The following is a 20,688-nucleotide window of genomic DNA, read 5'->3' as shown; positions in this document are numbered from 1 at the left end:
ATTGTTGGTTTTCTTTCCAGGTACTTCTGGTACTGATAGCTCGAGCACCAGCAAAAGATACAGACGGATAAGACGTAAGAACAATTTAAAATTCTAAATGTAGCAAATACTTCTCTGTGTAACTAAAGCTTAGACAGCATTAGCTGTGATTTTAGATCATTTAGATGATGCTTTTTGATTCAGGTAAGTTTGAGCTATTTGCTATGACACACAGGTCTCACAATGTTCAACAGAACGAGCTTACTTTTCACCCAAGAGGATGAAGTGGATCCCAGGTTGAGAGTTCACTTTATTTCACATGATCACCTAGGGCCCTGAGATCTTAAAGACTGGTTATGTCACCGCCATGCTCCAAACTCCATAACACTCAGAAATAAAAGCAGATGGTGCACAAATAAATCTCAGAAGGGGCATGGGGTATAAGAAATGGTCACGGGAGAGAATGGCCACCATAGCAAAGTTGGCCCCAGCCTCAGCACTGGGGACATTTTCTGGAGTAAGTTTGGCCAACAGCTCATATAAAGGCCAGGTTGGCCTGCTGACAGGATTGTCTCTGTGCCTCCCAAATAAACTGCAGGTCTGTCCATCCCTTCTCACATAGGCTACAGGATTGCCCCAACCCCTCCCCATCCTCCTCCTTCACAGGCTGGCAGGTGGGGAGGGACAGTCCTGCAGCCTGTGAGGTTGGCAGGATTGTGCCTTCCTACGCACTCATACAGATTGCTGTTTCCATGTGTGTGTTCCTGTGCATATGTGTAGAGGCCAGAAGTTGATGTTAAATATCGTCTTTGGTCTCTCTACCTCATTTATTTGAGACAAGGGCATCTCACTGAACCTGGAACTCACTGGTAAAGGGACTCCCTTGTCTGTTTCTCCTCAGCTCTGGGACCGTAGACGCTCATTGCTGCGCCCAGTTCTTTACACAAGTACTGGGGATCTGAACTTGGGTCCTCGTGCTTAGTAGCAAGCACTTTGCCGACTGAGCCATTTCCCCAGCCCTCTTTTTCGGTTTTTCTCATCCAGAGTCTTTTTCTGGATTGGCTCCTCAGACATAGACTAGAACTGTTCAGGACTTTTCCTTCTTCCTACAGGAGTATACAGTAGCTCCTCTTCTGAACTGAGTGCTGGGGAGGAATCTCAGGAATACCTAAGAAGTGGATCAGGTGCAGAAGATTAGGATGCCCAGCCTTGGTCTGCGGAATGTCAGGAATCTGATGACTGAAAAGCACTGTGACTAGATGCGTTTTATTCTAAGCACCGTGACTGCTGTATATCTGGCTATCCTGGGAGCTCCTTTTTAATTTTAGAGAGTGTAGGAGGCAGGAAATGACAATAAACTCATGTTTAACAGTTTAACTCATGTTCAACTAAAAGTACATATTTATATATTGTTAATGTAGGAGAAATACATAGCAAAATAATGATATATTTTTACATCCACTGTCATGCCTACCGGGGTGGTTTGAGTAGGAAATGGCCTCCATAGGCTCATTTATTTGAATGCTTGGTTATTGCCTGCTTGACAGAGATTAGGAGTGGGTGTGGCCTTGTTGGAGGAAATACATCACTGGGGGTGGACTTTGGCATTTCAAATGCTCAAGCCAGGCCCAGTCTCTCTCTCTTCATGCTGCCTGCTGATCCAGATGTAGAATTGTCAGCTACCTCTTCAGCACCATATCTGCCTATGTGCTGCCATGACGATAATGGACTAAACCTCTGAAACTGTAAGCCAGCCCCGGTTAAATGTTTTTCATTATAAAAGTTGCTGTGGTCATGGTGTCTCTTCACAGCAATAGAACATTGACTAAGATACCTACTAGCACAAAGACTGTATATTTGCATCATTTGTAATTGTAAAAGACTCAAATTACAACTAACCAAGCATTGGTTTCAGACTAACCATTGTCAAATTTAGCATAGTTTCTGATAGATGTCCTTGACCACCTAGTTAGATTGTATTATGTTATCTCAATGTATTTTTGGTGAGATCATGACAGCCTTGAGATTTAGGCAGGCTAATTCTTGCTATTCTCATTTTGAGTAGAGGAAAGTAGTGTACAAATGTGTAAGAGTTTCAAAAAAAAATGAAGACTGAGATCTAGCAGCCCATGTGTTTCACAATCAGTGGCTATTGTGTGTAACAGGAGGAGGAAAGCTGTGTTTGCATGGTCAGAATCCAAAGAGGTGGTCAGGAACTCAGAATATTCGGTTGAATGTATCAGAACCTTATATAACCAAGAAAGCATATTTAATAACATTAAAAACATGTAAGGAGATAGGGAGATGGCTCAGTGGATTAAAGTGCGTGCTGCCCAACTGTGAGAACTAGTGTTCAGATTATTATCACCAATATAAAAGCCAAGCAGGCGTGGCAGCCCACCTGTAACCCCACTGTATGGGAGACAGAGAGGGGATCCCTTGGACTAGATGGCTAGTTAGACTAGCCAAATCAGGCAAGCTCCTGGGTTCACTGAGACACCCTGCCTCCATAAATAATGTGGAGAATGGTGGAACACACTAATGTCAACTTCTGGCCTCCTTATACATGTGCACATACATGGACAGCACACACACACACACACACACATACACACACACACACACACACACACGGCTTGGGACAAAGTTCAGTTGATAAAATGTTTGCAAAGGACTGAATTTGATCCCCAAAACCTTATTTTTGTTTTTGTTTTTTTTTTTGTTTTTTTTTTAAAAAAGCATGCCATATGCTTGTAATCCCAGCTCAGAGGAAGTGGACACAGGAGGATCCCTGGGGCTCCTGTTCCAAAAGAGGAGTATGACTACAGAATGGCACCCAAGGTTGCCCCTGACCTCAACATACAATCGCATGCTTATTCCCCTGCACATATGCACCTGCACATAGGGGCATGCACTCACACAGATCCTAAGATGTATATTATATAAAATATTGTAACATATGCAAATACAGTATGCATGTACATGTATTTGAGATATATATAGTGAGAGAGAGAGAGAGAATGACTAACCATCACAGTGAACATACAACTGACCACCTCAATTGTCACTATGGCTGACCATCTCCATGAACACTAGAAGTGACCACCTCAATAACCACAGTGGTCACTGTGATTGTCAGTCATAGTGGTCACTTTGGTGGTCATCGATGTAGCCAGTGCAGTGGTCACTGTGACAGTCAGTTACAGTATTCACTGTGATGCTTAGTTATGCTGGTTACTGTCGTAGTCACTGATGAAGTTAGCTGTAGTTTTCACTGTAATGATCAGCCACAGTGGTTACTATGGTGATCAGCTGTTGTCATCACTGTGGTGGTCAGTTATAGTGTTTACTGTGAGGGTCAGCCATAGTGGTTACTATGGTGATCAGCCGTAGTGTTTACTGTGAGGGTCAGCCATAGTGGTTACTATGGTGGTCAGTTGCAGTCATCACTGTGGTGATCAGTTGTAGTGTTCACTGTGAGGCTCAACCATAATGGTCATTCTGTGAAGGAATGAATGAATGAATGAATGAAGACAGAAGAAAGAAAGAAGACTGTCAAAAAGAAGGAACAGAGGCAACTATTTGTATACTAAATGTCCAGGAATGATTGACGGAGAATAAAGGGGAGCAATAAATCAGAGCATCACTGACGAAAGCAACACAGGAGAGGGAGACATGAGAAAGCCGGGTTGGTACACACAGAGGCAGGACAGCAGGCAGCAAGTGCGGGAGAATGAGCTATGGCCCGGAGGAAAAGACTGACCTGGCTTGGATGGGGATATAGTCACTGAGAACCTGGTTTTTTTTCTCAGCTCATTTGAGTGCAAACACTCTGCAGGACCATGTTCAGGGCATTCCTTGGTCTCACCTCCACTCATTTTCGTCACACCTGATGAATCCAAACCTCTTAGATGAATACAGGAAGGGAGTCAGAGGGATGCAGCCTATTAGATATAATATGATGGAGAAACTAACTATAGTGCCTTGATCTTTGTTTTCCTGTGATGTAGTGGCGGGGGGCTTTTCCTTTATTTTCTTACTTCTCTCCCTAAACATGTACACACAAAAATACTCCCAAAGATACCTGCACAGACTCTGTCTTTAACAAATTGAGAGAGCCAAAAAAGACCTTGCTGGGCTCCTTGATGGAGGCAGGGTCTATTTGGTAGGTGATGTAAGGGGAAAGAACAGGAAAGATGTGCCTCTTAGTTGTACTGGAAACATGGAGATAAAGTCTGAGACTGATAGGTGTGCAGCACAGAATTAGCACAGGGAACTGGTAAAAGTGGCAGAGATGATTGTGTTTGGTGTCAAAAGAGCTGGCATTTGGTTACCATGTTAGTGATCTGTGAGGTGAAACAACATATGTGATGGAAATGGAGATAAAGACAAAGACAGATGTAAAGGCAGCCTCTAAATCAAGATGTGTGTGTGTGTGTGTGTGTGTGAGAGAGAGAGAGAGAGAGAGAGAGAGAGAGAGAGAATGAAATAGAAAACAGGAAGGGAGACTGTCCTGGATAGCCTTGTGTCAACTTGATACAAGCTAAATTCATCTGAGTGGAGGGAACCTCAATTAAGAAAGTGTCTCTTTAAGATTGGGCTGTAAGCCAGGCAGTGGTGGTGCACACCTTTAATCCCAGCACAGGCAGAGGCAGGCAGATCTCTGAGTATCTCTGTGAGTTCAAGGCCAGAGCGAGATCCAGGACAGGCTCCAAAACTACACAGAGAAACCCTGTCTCAAAAAAAAAAAGATTGGGCTGTAGCCAGGCAGTAGTGGTGCACACCTTTAATCCCAGCTCTCATGAGGCAGAAGCAGGCAGATCTCTGCGAGTTTGAGGCCAGTCTGGTCTACAGAATGAGTTCCAGAACAGCCAGGACTACACAGAGAAACCCTGTCTTGGAGAGAGAGAGAGAGAGAGAGAGAGAGAGAGAGAGAGAGAGAGAGAGAGAGAGAGAGAGAGATTGGGCTGTAGGCAAGCCTAGAGGGCATTTTCTTAGTTAATGATTGATGTGGGAGAGCCCAGACCATTGTAGGTGGTGCCATCCCTGGGCTGGTGGTCCTGGGTTCTATAGAAAACCAGGCTAAGAAGCTGAGGACAGCAAGCCAGTAAGCAGCACCCTCCATGGCCTCTGCATCAGCTCCTGTCTCCAGGTTCCTGCCCTGTTTGAGATCCTGTCCTGCCTTCCTTCCATGATGAGCAGTGATCTGGAAGGGTAAGCCAAATAAACCCTTCCTCCTCAAGCTCCTTTTGTTCATGATGTTTCATCACAGCGATAGTAACCCTAACTAAGACAAGTTGGTACCAGGAGTGGGGTATTGCTAACTGTGCTTTGGGGAAGATTGGGGAAGGACTTTGGAACTTTGGATTAGAAGATTGTTAAGAGCTCTGTGGGATGTTCTGTGGGAACTTTGAAGATAAGAATGTTGAGAGCATTGCAAAGGATGGAAGCCTGGCTTGTGAAGTTTCAGAGGGAAAGGAAAACTTTACCAGGCCATTTTGTGGTGTCTGGTTAGTTGGAGCTTAAAAATCAGCTGTGATTAGCAAGAGGTCAGAACCTCTAAAGTAAAAACTTTATTTTACTGGGACAATTGATGCTGGATCAATGGATCTGAGAAATTAGAGGTGATTAAGAAGAGACCAGCACTATTGAGGTGAAATCTGGGAAGTGTTTCCTGAGAGTCGGCATACAGAAGCTGTGTTCCAGAGGTGGCCAAGGTTGTACCTCCCACTGGAAGCTGAACTTGGTAGTGTAAGAGTCACTCAGGTGGTACTGGTTTTTAAGTGGTACTTTGATCTGATTGTGACTGTGCCCTGGTCATGGAGAGCAGCTGAGGCTTGGCACTGTGAGAGGCCAGGAGAGGCCACTGGTAAAGGCCCAGTCTCAGCAGCAGTTGAAAACCCAGAAATGAATGGGTCATGTAGAGAAGTTGAGGCTTGACACCATGAAGATACCCCAGGAGAGGCTATTTATGAAAGTGTAGCCCATTTACAGCAGAGGACCCCAGCATTTTGGAGATGCCAGTACCATGGATGACTACCAAGATCAGCAGCAGCAGTGGGGTGGAGCCAGCTGGAGCCTAGAAGACAAGCTGTGTGTGCTGCAGGGTGGAGCCAGGGAAGTGACCCAAGCCCCTTGGAGGAACCCAGAGATCAAAGTGGATCCTTGACAGTGACTATTGAGTTATTTACAGTTGGAGTTTGGTTTTTCTTTGATCTGATTGTGACTGGGCCCTGGTTCTTCCCTCTTGAAGTAAGAAAGCATTTAACTTAATTTTGACTTTTTACAGGAGCCCACAGAGGGCTTGAGAGGTTTTGGATTTTTAAAGAGACTGGGTATGATCAAGGGACTGAACATTTAATGTGTTTGAATTTGTAAAGACTATAGAACTTTAAAAGTTAATGTTTTTAATGTGATATCTTGGGGATAAATGAGAAAGGAAAGGTTGTGGCTTAGTAGTGATGTTTTTGTGTGTCAAGTTGACAAGAGGTCAATTGTACTGGGTAGTTTTATGTTAACTAGACACAAGCTAAAGTCATCTGAGAGGAGGGAACCTCAATTTAAAAAGTACCTCCTTAAGATCGGGCTGTAGGCAAGCCTATAGGGCATTTATTTTTAATTAGTGATTGATGAGAGAGAGCCCAGGCCAATGTGGGTGGTACCATCCTTGGTCTGGTGGTCCTAGGTTCTTTAGGAAAACAGACCAAGCAAGCCATGAGAAGCAAGCTAGTAAGCAGCACTCCTCCATGGCCTCTGTAATAGCTGCCTCCAGATTCCTGCCCTGTTTGAGTTCCTGTCTTGACTTCCTTCCATGATGAACAGTGATGTGGAGGTGTAAGCCAAGCAAACCCTTTGCTCCCTGAGTTCCTTTGGTCATGATGTTTTATCACAGCAATAGTAACCCTAATGAGGCAGAGATGGGAGGTCACCTCATCAGTAACAGATCCAGAGCTTTGATCAGAGAGAAGCAGGGAGGGTAAGATGCACATGGGAGAAAATAAAGGACCAGCCAGAGAAATGTGGGCCAACCAAACTAGATAACATGTTAAAAGGTGAGAAAGGGCCAGGCGGTGGTGGCGCACGCCTTTAATGCCAGCACTTGGGAGGCAGAGCCAGGCGAATCTCTGTGAGTTCCAGGCCAGCCTGGGCTACCAAGTGAGTCCCAGGAAAGGCACAAAGCTACACAGAGAAACCCTGTCTCGAAAAACAAAAAAAAAAAAAAAAAAAAAAAAAAAAAAAAAAAGGTGAGAAAGGACTGGGCAGTGGTGGCGCACACCTTTAATCCCAGCACTCAGGAGGCAGAGGCAGGCGGATGGATCTCTGTGAGTTTGAGGCCAGCCTGGTCTAAAGAGCAAGTTCCAGGAAAGGCACCAAAACTACACAGAGAAACCCTGTCCTGAAAAAAAAAGGTGAGAAAGGTGTGGCATGGGGATGGTTTAAACAGGAAAGAGGAGAAGAAATGAGGGAGACAAGATGAAGTGACACAAGGCGTCTTGGTACAAAGGTGTGGCTTGCAGTTGCCCTGGAGTTTCAGAGTAAAGTTCTGAGGCACCAGAGCAGCCCCTGTGACTCACCCAGACTACAATAAGCCTCACCTGGGCATTTCATCCACCCCTGGAGCTTCAGTCACCAGCCACAGCCTAGCTATCTTTAAATACAAGGTATGTTTTCTAAAATTAGTGTGAGGCACCTCTGTCCAAAGCACTGACATTTTTTTAGCCTTCTCTGCTCAGATGAACTTCAAACTACAAATTCAGCATTTTCAAAACCAAGTACATCATCTGGGTCAGCATTGTTTCTATATCACTATTGTTGATTTCAACTGTAAATTGGAGACTCTCACAATCATCTAGGAGTGACAGATATCCAGTGAGGAACAACAAAAGAGAAATATGACATAGACATGTAGAAAGTCACTAATGTTGGGGGTAAGGTCTTTGGAGGGGGCAAAATGAAAATCCTTCACAAATCACAGTTAGAAGCAGAACTAGAAAGGATACGTGTTTTGTGACACATGTTTCCCAAAGCGTGTGCTGAGAGGTTAGGAAGCAGGAATGGAAAGCTCCAAGCATCTAACAGGGTGGACGAGTCTGCCCCGGGGCCTTAGAATGGTGGCTTAGAAATAACAGACACTTGTGACCATAGTTCAAGGAGAACATCAGACTGACTCATGCACAGAATGTGAGATGACAGTCACCCAGCTACAGGATATTTGAATCTGGAAACCAGTTCCCACTCCCTGCTTCACTTGGCTGTGAGCAGGTCGTATTGAGGACCAGGTCCAGTGAGTTCAGATCCTGAGATCAATGTAAAAAGCTGAGGATGATGGCACACACCTGCAATCCTGGTGATGAAGAAGCAGAGACAGCAAATCCCTGGGGGCCTGCTCACCAGCTCGTCGATGCAATTGCAAGCTCAAGTTCAGATGAGAGACCTTGTCATAGAAAATAAATAATGTGAAAAGCAATGGAGGAAGACCCCAGGTCTCTACACAAACACATACATATATGAGCATGTACACACATACAGTCCATACAGTCTCTCCCCCCACCCTCTCTCATACACACACACACACACACACACACACACATACTCAGGCGTGCTCAGGCTTTCCGAGTGATGATGAAAACTGTCATAATGCTTGTGACTTTTGTTTACAGTTTACAGTTCTCTGACCACCATCTTTGCTTTGTAGATACCCAAGATGTCGAGAACAATTCTGCTTCAGGAAAGGATGGTGGAAAAATAAGTAAGGACAAATGGAATTTGCCTATCTTCATGTTACAAATGAATTCATTTTTATGTTAAATGTTATTATTATTATTTACTATACCTTTGATAAGACAAAATGAATGTCTTTTAAAATGACAATTTAATTTTTTTCAAAATATCATATTTTCATCATTTTTATTCTGCTTTTATGTTTCTTACAGACTGGTTTATATCTTTCAAGAACATACCAATGTATATATTAGCATAGCATGAAATGACATATTATTTGCATAAATTTGATAATTCTATATATGCTTTCCTTTTCTTGCTCTGTAGACTAAAATATCAATCTAGTCAGTAAACACATTTAACATTTTTACATACTATTTGTTTTAATACTAATAATGTTGATTGAATACCTTTTGCTACTGTGCACTAATTTGACGTAATAATAGGTTCCTTTAGGACCGTTTCCTGCGTGTAGGTAAAGTACGTTGATCATAGCCACCCTTAGTTGAACTGCCTTAAGAAACACTGTTTGACGACCCTATCAACAGTCATCGCCTTCGTTGGAGTGTAGCAGAAAGTTCTCACTCACTGCTGGTCACACGTTGCTCTTCTTCCTGGAACTCTTCGCTGCCGCATGGCACCTCTTTCTCACATAGCTGGACGAGGATGGAGGTCTCTCCATTGTTACCTAGTGGTAAACCTTGAGCACATGGCACCTCTTTCTCACATAGCTGAACGAGGATGGAGGTCTCTCCATTGTTACCTAGTGGTAAACCTTGAGCACATGGCACCTCTTTCTCACATAGCTGAACGAGGATGGAGGTCTCTCCATTGTTACCTAGTGGCAAACCTTGAGCACATGTATCACTAGGATTTTTGTCCCACTTCTTGGTTTTCTGGTGAGCTTATTAACAGAATCATTTGTCCAAGAGAGAATTAACAGAATAAATTTGTCCAAGAAACTTCTTATTACTTAAATCTGTTGTTATCCCCGCCCCCACATTGGCTCCTTGGTTTCATTTGGTAGTTGTAGCCATTTCCACCTGAAGATTAAAAAAAAAAAAGATTGTTCCATATTTGATTTTGGAGGGTTTGCAAGGAACCTGACCATTTTTAATGTTTATGTCTGTAGTCCCCATTGGATTTGCCTCTTTGTATAAATGTGAAACAAGAATCTGAAAATGAGCCAGGCATGGTGGCGCATGCTTTTAATCCCAGTACTGGAGTGGCAGAACCAGGCGGATCTCCGTGAGTTCGAGGCCAGCCTGGTCTACAGAGTGAGTTTCAGGACAGCCAGGGCTATACAGAGAAACGAGGCCTCAAAAAAACATAACAAAACAAAAAGAATCTGAAAACCATTCCCTATGCTATCGTGCAGTAGCTGGAGATGCCACTTGGCCCTCAGTTCTGTACTTGCTCATGTCTTAGTCCCCCACTCTGTCCGCCTTTGGCACCTGACAGAAATGCAGAAAAGAAAGGAGAGCTCAAAGCTAGATGCCTGATAACTTGTTGCTGGGGTGGATTTTAGAATAAATTCAAGAATATTCCCCTTACCACTTAGTCCATTGAAATCTCTGATTAGAGTTGCATTCTTCTTGCAGATGAATTTGAGAATAGAGACATTTACTAATGTTTTACTCAGTGTTCTTCTGTAGTGAATTTTCCTTATATAATTTCTATACATTTAAGAAGTGTATGTTGGATAACTGTGCTTCTATTAATATTTTTCTAGTAACCTGATAACTAGGATGAATTTACTTGAGAGAAGACTTTCAGAATCTTCATTTGCATAGAAAATTTGAAGCCATTTTATTACCTGCCTGCATGAGAGGGAGTCAGTCACACTGTCACCAATTCAGTATAGAATCTTACAAGTGTTTATGTAGGTTAGGGACCTGAATGTAACTTAATATATCATGGCCAAAAATTATCAAGAAAGATAATCACCAGAAATAATGAGTCTCTTTAGAAATTAGCTTCATGAGAAGTAGCATTAATTTCCAGTTGAAAGATCCTTTCAAACAACTCTTTCAATGACAAATTTGTATTGGTGGACAGAACCAATTGATATGGTTATGAGTAGGCAAGGTCCTATGTTTTACCAGAGTAAGACCTAACCCCCTCACAGAATCTGTTTTAACATTTCATCAGATCAGATCTCTACAGTAGATTTATGGTGTGGAGTGCTCTCTCCTTCAACCATCATCGGGGACTTTCTCTTCATCTCTTTCTGTTACTTTTGTTGTATGAAGACTTACATTTAAAAATCTAATCTGTGGAATTACATTATATAGCCTTACAAGAAAAGCTCAATTTTATTGACAGAAATAGCAAAAGGCCCGAAAAGGATTTCACCCAAAAACGGTGAAATAGATGACAGATGATAGATAGGTAGTAGATAGGTAGGTAGATAGATAATAGAGATGATTGATAGATAGATAGATAGATAGATAGATAGATAGATAGATAGATAGATAGATAGATAGATAGATAGATAGATGATTGATAGATATAGACAGACAGATGATAAATAGATTTATTTTTCTATGACTGCCTCTCATACATGCTGTTTAAGCCTAAGATACCTCACCCTTTTTTTTTCATATCTTAAGCTCATTACAAAACATGAAGAAGTCTCTCAGTAGTTAAGTGAGAATTTTCATGTTGTTTCTTTGCTGCCCTTCAGACAAGCCTGCCTGTGCAGCCCAGGGTGGTCTCGAACTTGTGATCCTCCATTCACTTGTATCTTCACCTGCTCAATCTCACTTCTGAAGGGTCGATCTCATCTTCCTGTGATGTGTCTGTATTGCCCTTATGGGTTTGCTTTTCAAACTTCTTTAAGAAGCCATGGCCTAATCTGAGATTGCCAGGACATTTTTACACAAAGAAAGATGATTAAGTCCATAAGGGTAAGGACTGGTTAAAAAAAAAAAAAAAAAAAAAAAAAAAAAAAGGCATAAAAGAAGGCCACCAATTCCTGCAGGGAAAAAGTATTTTAATGGTAGGATGGTAGGAATGATAATAATCCTATAAGCAGAAATAATGTTTATCAACATATGAGTTATATTTTCTAAAAACAGATGTCAAACTAGGTGTGATGGTATAGAGACACCATGACCACAGCAACTCTTATAAAAGAAAAGACATTTAATTGGGCAGCTTACAGTTCAGAGGTTCATTATTGTCTTGGTGGGACATGGTGGTGTGCAGGCAGACATGGTGCTGGAGAAGGAGCTGAGATTCCTACATTTTGGCCTATAGACAACAAGAAGTACTGAACTAGGTGTAGCTTGAGTGTAGGAAATCTCAAAGCCTGCCCCGACAGTGACACACTTCCTCCACTAAGACCACACCTACTTCAACAAGATCACACCTCCTAATAATGCCACTCCCTATGAGCTTATAGGGCCCAATTACATTCAAACTACCACACCCACTCCCTCTTGGGAGGCTGAGGCAAGAGGATATGCCTTATCAAAATCACTGAGATAAGTAAATAAGCAGAAATCACATTTGTTCCTTTCCAAACTTGGCTCTCTCAGAGCTCTGTTCTTGCACAAATGAAACCATAGGTAAGCCCTAGAACTGTGCTTGGCCCTCAGAGCAGCATTCGAATACCGTTTGATATGAAAAAGCCTGAGCTGATGAGATCTTAAAGCTGGAAACCGCATATGGAGATTGGGGTGGGGTCAGTGTCTTTTGACTCCCTTACCCAGAGACATGACTTCCTTCTACTCATCCTGCCTCTGAAAGTTTCTACCACTCTCAGCAATGCCATCAACTAGAGATCAAGCTTCCAGCACACAAGCCTTTGGGGACATTTAAAATCCAAACCGTAAGTCTCACACTGTTACCCTGCACTCAGCAAGCACTGAAGTGTTAATTCTCATTATTTTCACAGTGTCTGTTGGGATACAAACAAAACTGCCTGAAGTTATTTTCTGTACTGATGTGAGAGTAAATTAATTGAATCAATGTCAAGGCCAAGAAAATGACATCTAGGGTAAACCCAGGGATCTTAGTTTGGGTTACTATAGCTGTGATGAAATGCTATGACCAAAAGCAACTTGGGAAGGCCTAGGTTTATTAACTCGTACTTCCACATAACAGTCCATCAACAAAAGCAGTGAGGGCAGGAACCTGGAGGCAGGAGCTGATGCGGAGGCCATGGAGGGTGCTGCTTTCTGGCTTGTTCATCGTAGCTTGATTTGTCTACTTTCTTGTAGAACCCAGGACCGCCAGCCCAGGGATGGCCCCACCCATAATGGGCTGGGCCCTCCCACACTAATCACTAATTAAGAAAATGCCCGTGGGCTTGTCTACAGCCTGATCTTATGGAGGCCTTTTCTCAGTTGAGGTCCTCTCCTCTCTGATGACTCCAGCTTCCATCAGGCTGACATAATGCCAGCACAGCAGATTAAATAACAGAGTTGGCCATGACAAAGTTGTGGTCTGTATGGTTTTTACTATGAACTAGACTTTTTACAAGTTATAGTAACACAGGAAGTCTGAAAGCACTATTATGTACATTGTAACCTTTTAGAAGTATCTGGTTTTGTTTTTGTCTTCTATTTTCTCAGGGAAAAAGAGAGACAGACACGGAAATTACTCAATTCGGAATATCAAAATGCCACTGAAAACAAACTGGATAAAAGGTTAAAAACAAAACACAATACATTTTCAATACTAAGTTTTCATTCTTTTTATTACATACTTCTGATAACAAATCTATTTCTGTGACTGCTCGTTGTAGCCATGATAACTGTTGAGAAATATACCCAATTTAGTCAGTTTCCAAAGTATGTTGGGAAAAGGGATAAAAGATGGCAGCCCTACAAACAAGTGACTTGATGTGTCTGTGGTCAGGCAAGGTCGCTACAACCTCTGCTGAACTTTCAATGGCAGAAATAGCCATAAGGCAAAACGGGATGAACATGTGTGTATGACAAATGATACAGCTGCCCTACCTCTGGATCAACCCCATGAGGTCACTGTGCAGACTTGAACCTGGCACTTTTTCCCTTCTGCCTCAGTTGGACTCATCTGTAAACTTAAATGACATGCTAGATTGACTCCTGTCAAGGCCAACCCAGCTCTTTGGGTGACTTCACAGTCTATAACTGTCCCTGCAACTTGGTAAGCACCACGGATAGCCACCTCTCCAGCCTGCGGGGCCTCTGCCATGGCTCCTGGGTGTAACTGACCGGAAGGGTAAGGGGAGAGGCTAGTCCTGTTGTCGTCCACTGCAAGGCCTGCACAGCCGTCCAGGGCAGCTCCCTAGACTTCACCTCTGCCCCATTGCATGTGTCCCCTAAGCTGCACGTCACCTGCGCAAGTGATTCTACAGCTTGCCTGAGCTTCCCTTTTGGCCACAGAAACTGCTCTGAAGAAGTGAATTGAGCACAGAAGGGAGAGGAGTCTGCCTCCACTGACCACAGTCTCCCCTTAGTCAGTCTCTGGCCCAAATACGACAAATTATTGAATTGTTATTCTAGAATAAGTGTTCATTCTCTCTCCCTCCTGCCTCTCCCTCCATCTCCTTGCCCCTCTTCCTCCATGCAACCTGCTATCTCGTGTGTGTGTGTGTGTGTGTGTGTGTGTGTGTGTGTGTGTGTGTGTGTGGTGTGTGTGTGTGTGTGTATGCATGTACATGTGTGGTCATAAATTTCCTACCTAGTACAGCAGAAGCAGAGCTCAAAGTCGATAGTGACTGGCTTGCTTTGAAATTAAGACTTATCAAATGGTCCCTCTAGAAGATCAACAGCCTAGTACTGTCACCTCGGGCAGCAGATCTGCCAAACACACCCATGAAGTTCCCATCTACAGAGTTCCTTCCAAGCTACAGGAATCACATTTCTTCATAAATTCCCTTGCTGACTCAGCCTACTCAGCAGCCACCACTGACCCCCTCCAGCATAACTTTCATCTTTATATGACGCATGAGTGAGTCTGAAAGTCTCTCATTTTCTGATTTACCCAGAGACCTGTCTTCTGTGTTGATCATATCAAACCTTCGCTTTGACTTGAAGGAAATATCTGACAATTATGTTCAGGGGAAATGCACTCTCTCTCCTGGGCTACATGCTGAGCCCCAAGCCAGCAGGGCTATAAAGTGAGAGCCTATCTCAACAAATAAATAAACAGCAACAACAAAAGGGGACAGAAAAGAAATGCAGCCTCTCTCTGGAGGCCTGGAGTAGGGGAGGTTGATGCTGGCAGGACCACACCCCCTGTCCCCTCTGTGCTCTGTGCAGCATGCTTAGACAAGAGCCCTGATCCAGGATTTGGGGTCCTATTACATTGTTCATAGACATCTAGACACCTGCTGATACTCTGAGAAAGCTCAAGACTCATACCTTGACAACCTCTCTCCCTTAGAATGATTAATAGTATTTACAAATTTGTTTTAAATAGCATGTGGTAATTGTAACTGCATTATTATTTTAAATGATGGGTGTACAGTTTTAGTATTATTAAGTGGCTATTAAGACTAGATGAGCTGGGCTGGAGAGATGGCTCAGCAGTTAAGAGCACTAGCTGTTCAATTCTCAGCACCTATGTGGCAGCTTACAACTACCTGTAACTCTGCCTCCAGGAGATCCAACACCCTTACACCGACATACATGTAGACAAAATACCCATGCATATAAAATAAAAATAAATAAATCATTTTTTAAAGTGGATATTCAAAGCTTAAGGAAAAAAGAGCCAAGAGTAGTCAAGTCCTCCTTCACCCAGGCATTGCCCAAATGCAGTGTAGCAGCAGGGGGCAGGAGCCAGGCCACCAGCGCTTTAACACACGTGATCTGGGAGAGTAAAACACTGTTTTGTTTCTTTATTTGTCTTCAATTGGTTTTGATTGATAGAAGGACCAGCTAGCCCACAAGTCCAAGAATGTCTAAACAGAGAGGAGCTGAGAGCAGAACCCGCACCGCTCAGCAGTGGCTGTTGTGGAGCACACTGAGGCTGCAGCCGAGCGAGGCCAGGTCCAGTTTGGTCGCTTTGTATGAATGGAAAGAGCAGACAGGGCACAGGTGGCTCTGTGTGAGACCACGGGGCGGAGGGAAGGAAGGAGGAAGTGCTGAGTTTTCCCTGGGCTTATCTAGGACTTCAGCATCATGAATGATGGTGTCTCACACTGAGCACTCCCCCTGACCCCAGTGTGGATAACCTATCACCCCCACCCACCACGCACCTATCACCAAACTTGGTCCAATTACTGATCAGTTAAGAGCAATTTGTTCTGGGGGACAAACAAGGTGGTAAGAAAGGGTTACCTGTGTCCTTGACATGTCCATTTCCTCCTAGTTTACCTGCTTCTTGAAACCTTTAGTATGAAAAACCAAGGTGATTCTTCTTTTGTGCAAGGCTAGGAAGCTCTCATTCCTTGTATCTCCATAGTGTCTTATTTATCTTATTTATAAAGGTAACAAGTTGTGAGGCATAACACTCCAGCTCTTGAGATGTTACTCATCAAAACATGCCTGGGCGTGTGACTCACATGCAAATCTCAGGACTGAGGTGGCAGTGGAAGACGCAGGAGGATTGCAAGTTTGAGGCCAACCTGGGCTACACAGTGAAACCTTGTATCAATCAATCAATAGATGTTTCATGGGGCCATTTATATCTCAATAGGATTTTTTTTTAAAGGATGAGTAACTGTTATGATCAAGACCCAAAAAATGAAATAGCATTGATCTCAAGACTTCCTTACATCTCACTAAGGCAAGATTCTTTCCCAGTCCAATCTAGACACAACCTGCTCAGAGGAAGGGGCACTTCTGACCGAGTATACGGAGGACGTCCCCCCTTCCCAGGTTTGCACTACCTAAACTATGGCCTTGTGGTGATGCCTTGTGGACACAGACTGAGGAGGAACAAACAGTCATCTATGTTCCCCAACTTTGCCACTTAAACAGATTTGGCCATTATAGTCTTAAGAATGCTTATGAAGTGACTTTTCCTGTGTGTGTGTGTGTGTGTGTGTGTGTGTGTGTGTGTGTGATATCTAGTCAACAACCCTACTAATTATCACCTTTATAATTAAATCTAGATCAGAAGTCAGCAAACTACAGCCCAGAGGAAAAAACTTCACTTGCCAGCTATTTATAAATAAAGTTTTATTAGAACACACCCTTTTATTTACATGTAGTCTGTGGATGCTTCCTAATATGACTGAAAAACTGAGGAATCACAAAGGAAATTATGGACCACAAAACCTTGGATGTTTACTGTCTAGGCCTTTATAGGAAATGTTCCTGACTTCTGATCTGGATTCCAAAATTTTCAGAAAGTACTAAACAGACTTCAGGAAAGTTAGTTTTAAATGGTGTTTTTGTAAAATGTTGCTTGCAGTGTGATGTATAAATAAGAGACATGTATGTTGTCTTCTCAGGTGCTTTCCTAAGGAGACGTATCAACTCATCTTCACGAAGAAGCAGAAAAAGAGGTAAGGAAAAATGTGGTTTATCAACTTTTAATGAATAAGAATATTTTAAAAATGTTTTTGAGGCAAGGTCTCACTATGCAACCCTGGCTGGCCTGGAAAACCCTATATAAACCAGTCTTGAACTCATAGAGATCCACCTGACTCTACTTTCTGGGTGCTGGGATTAAAGGCATACGCCACCATGCCTGGCCCTAAATTTTTTTTCATTTTAATGTATTACACTGGGTCACACAGGCCATTTACATGCATGTAAATAAGCATTCTTTGAGCATATTCCACAGGACCCATGGCCCTCCATTCCCCATTCCTGTTGGTCCCCTTGTCTCCCGGACAGTTTTGCTCCTACATTCATGTCATCTGTACATATAACTCTGTGTCTCTGTACAAATTCTTAAGACCCACAGATAAGAGCAACACGCCTTTATCTCTCTGAGGCTCACTTAATTTGCCTAAAATGATGATCTTCGGTTGTATCCACTTTCCTGCAAGTGGCATCATTTTGATTTTCTTTTTACAGCTGAAAGAAATTCCACTGTGTACATAAATCAGTTTCTTTACCTATTCCTCTGTTGGTGGGCACCTAGGGTGGGTCCACAGCTTGTCAGAAGTGCTACAACAAAAGTTGATGAAGTAACTGAATTCTATTCTGCACTCTGTGCAGTGAGTGACAAGCTAGTTTTCTTGATTGGCTGTTGAAATCAGTACCAAATCTTAAGAGCATCATCAGCATTGGTCAGTTTCAGCAGCACGATAGATTGCTGATAACTCCCATTCCACTGGCTAGTTAGTTGATTGGGGAGGGACCCAGAGCCGCATGTGTCTCTATGTGCTGACAGTTCTTTAGGGAGGAAATAAAGTATGTGACCCACGTGATATTTAGCATACCTTTTACTTGTCCACACAGAAAGCCACAGAAACACACAACCCTTGATGGTAATACGAGACCTGTGTTCTAATTCCTAATCCTATGTGACTTTAGCCTGTCACTTGTCCTTTCTAACTCAATTTATTTATCTGTAAAGATGTGACAAAGGAGGGGCTGGAGAGATGGCTCAGTGGTTAAGAGCACTGACTGCTCTTCCAGAGGACCCAGGTTCAATTCCCAGCACCCACATGGCAGCTCATAACTGTCTATAACTCTGAGATATGACACCCTCACATAGACATACATACAGGCAAAACACCAATGCACATTTAAAAAAAAAAAAAAAGGATATGACATAGGGTTTCAGGTGAATTCAGTTGAGTGCCCTGCTGGGGCCAATATTGTTTTGATAGACTGCTCTGAAGTAATTGTGGGATGCTCTACCCCATCCCAGCTCCACAGTGTCTTTGATGGATCCCTTAACTGGCTGGAAAGGCAGAGGCACTGCTGTGGAAGTTCATCTTCAGGCCTTCAGTGTCTGATTCAATAGAACTGAATCCCACACACTCTGAGATCCGTGCTCTGATGCCAGGAAATGGGAATGATCTTGGAAGGCTGGGAGGTTGGAGAGATTTTTGACAAGCTGCAGGCAAATGAGACATACTTTATTCACCAGCACTGAGGCTGCTAGGCAGGCAGACATCAGCAGGCACCCAGGCATGTGCTGGCATCCAGGCAGGCAGGCTGAGTGGAGGTAGGCACACAGGCCTGCAGATAGACACACACAGGTAGGCAAGCTGGCAAAGGAGACCTCAAGGCCATATTTATACAGAACCATGCAAAAGTGGCACTCTGCCAGATCTGATTATCTGACAGATGGCGTCACTATTTACTTTGGGGTCTCCAGATATCTGGTGTCGGGCATTTTGTGCTAACTCATTGTTGCCCCCTGCCCCCAAGCCCTCCCCCCATGTCCAGTGTCAGCCGTGTGTGTGTGTGTGTTAGCTGACTTACATCAGATGTCCACATCCGCACCATCTTGTTTGAATATAAACGCCCTCATGGCTTTCTGTTTCTAATACACACACCACTAAAGTGTTATGCAGGGCTCCTCTAGCACCTGCAGAATCTTCTAGAGTACTGCTGAGTCTCAGGCAGGCTGAGGAAAGGAGAAAGCCAGCTAATCGGAGGAAAGGCGGGCGATAACAGCACCTCACTGGGTGCCCCCTTCCATCCCCTTCTAAAGTAGATACCTCCAACAGCAGAACAAAATTTGAGAGTTATTTTTCCCAACTACAGAATTCCAGAGCCACTGTATAATGAGAGCTATCTCTTCAAAATATTCGTAGGAAAGTCACTGTACAGTGGCCACTATGGCCAAGTTTGAGAGCTGGGATTCTGCCACACACACAGCTCCAGTCACTATGCAGGAGTTCAGAGGTTGAGAGCAGAGCGTGTTGTTATCTATAGGCATCTAATCACTCACAAAAGAAATACCTTCAAGTATAACTAATCCATGGGAAAACACAATGCATTTTTAGTTGCAGAAACAAGATACCAAAGTGGGTGGAGGAAAGGCCGTGCACAGTTCTAGAATAAAGTGAAATGTGTCCATGCAGGTCGGAGAATTCCCAGACAAAGAAATGTGGATTTTAACCGTCCTGAGCTTCCGGTGACCTGTGGTAATGTTACGGGGACTCTGTATAAGGAGAAATATCAGCAAGGTGAGTTTCCAGATCTGTGCTCTTCACCTGGACAGTGGCACTGTGTAGGGAGTGGGCACCTGTGTTGTGGGTATCTCATCCCATATCTAGTTTGCGGGATTCATGATATAGGCAATGTTACCCCGTTACTGACGTGAAAGGTTGTGAGGCCATGTAAATGATGAGAAGAGGGCATGAGAGGACAAGTCCAGAGGAGCCAGAAGCTCCTGATATTACTTTCCTAGTGGGACATGCAGAATGCAATTAATTACCCCAGCAGCAGAAATGTGAAAGGTTTTCTTCTAAGGGGCTGCCCAAGCCCAGGACCAGGGCTTCTATCAGCAATGAATTATACAGGTACCTCTCTCCATAGCACACACCAAATCCAGATACCCAGAAGGAAAAAAGGTTTTGTGTGTGAAATGAACTGCTTGTAAATAGTTTCGGCATGGAAAGTGTTTCTGGGAGTGACAGAGGCTCTCCCCAAAGCCACTTTCACAGACTGCAGCCAGAGGCCGATTGTGCTGACGGCGTTTCTCAGGAGAGTCTCAGGCCTGCTGTGTTAGTTCGTTTCTGCACCAAACCCCAGAGAGACAGCAGGAATGAGGGCGTTTTCTGTATTTTCTTTTCTTTTTCTCTTTCTTGCAGTACTGGGATTAAACCCAGAGCCTTGTGCATGTGAGGCAAACACTCGTTCACTGAGCTGTACCCCAAGCTCAGTTTTGTGTGTTTAAATATCATACATCCCTAGTCTATCATCCTCTGCACCCTGTGAAAAAAAAGCCGATATCATACTAGAAAAAGCCCTAACACACCTGGATGGGAAATGAATGTGCCTGAGAAAGTCAGCATCAACCTTTGTGGGTCCATTACCTGTAACTTCTGTCAAACTTGAAGCTAAGTAAGAAAGAACACAGAATTTTGAATTAGAATTTGAACACAGTCAAACTTCAGCTTTCTTGGTGTATTAA

At 43.4% G+C, this 20,688-nt stretch overlaps 1 protein-coding gene across 2 annotated transcripts in view; it reads left to right on the top strand.

Moving 5' to 3' along the window:
* Positions 1–20,688, top strand: part of Sp100 (SP100 nuclear antigen) — a 73,042-nt gene that overhangs the window by 36,782 nt on the left and 15,572 nt on the right. For both annotated transcript variants that reach the window (XM_052750555.1, XM_052750554.1), the window contains exons 12-16: positions 21–74; positions 8,675–8,728; positions 13,281–13,355; positions 17,096–17,149; positions 19,634–19,738. In XM_052750555.1, the coding sequence (XP_052606515.1) occupies positions 21–74; positions 8,675–8,728; positions 13,281–13,355; positions 17,096–17,149; positions 19,634–19,738 (342 nt within the window). The remainder of the gene's footprint in view (positions 1–20; positions 75–8,674; positions 8,729–13,280; positions 13,356–17,095; positions 17,150–19,633; positions 19,739–20,688) is intronic.

Source organism: Peromyscus californicus, unplaced genomic scaffold, assembly GCF_007827085.1.
Source record: "Peromyscus californicus insignis strain IS unplaced genomic scaffold, ASM782708v3 Scaffold_21__1_contigs__length_65335640, whole genome shotgun sequence".
In the NCBI taxonomy this organism is placed as follows: domain Eukaryota; kingdom Metazoa; phylum Chordata; class Mammalia; order Rodentia; family Cricetidae; genus Peromyscus; species Peromyscus californicus.
The sequence above is the reverse complement of the archived record's forward strand: the minus strand, read 5'-3'. Positions and strand labels throughout refer to the sequence as shown.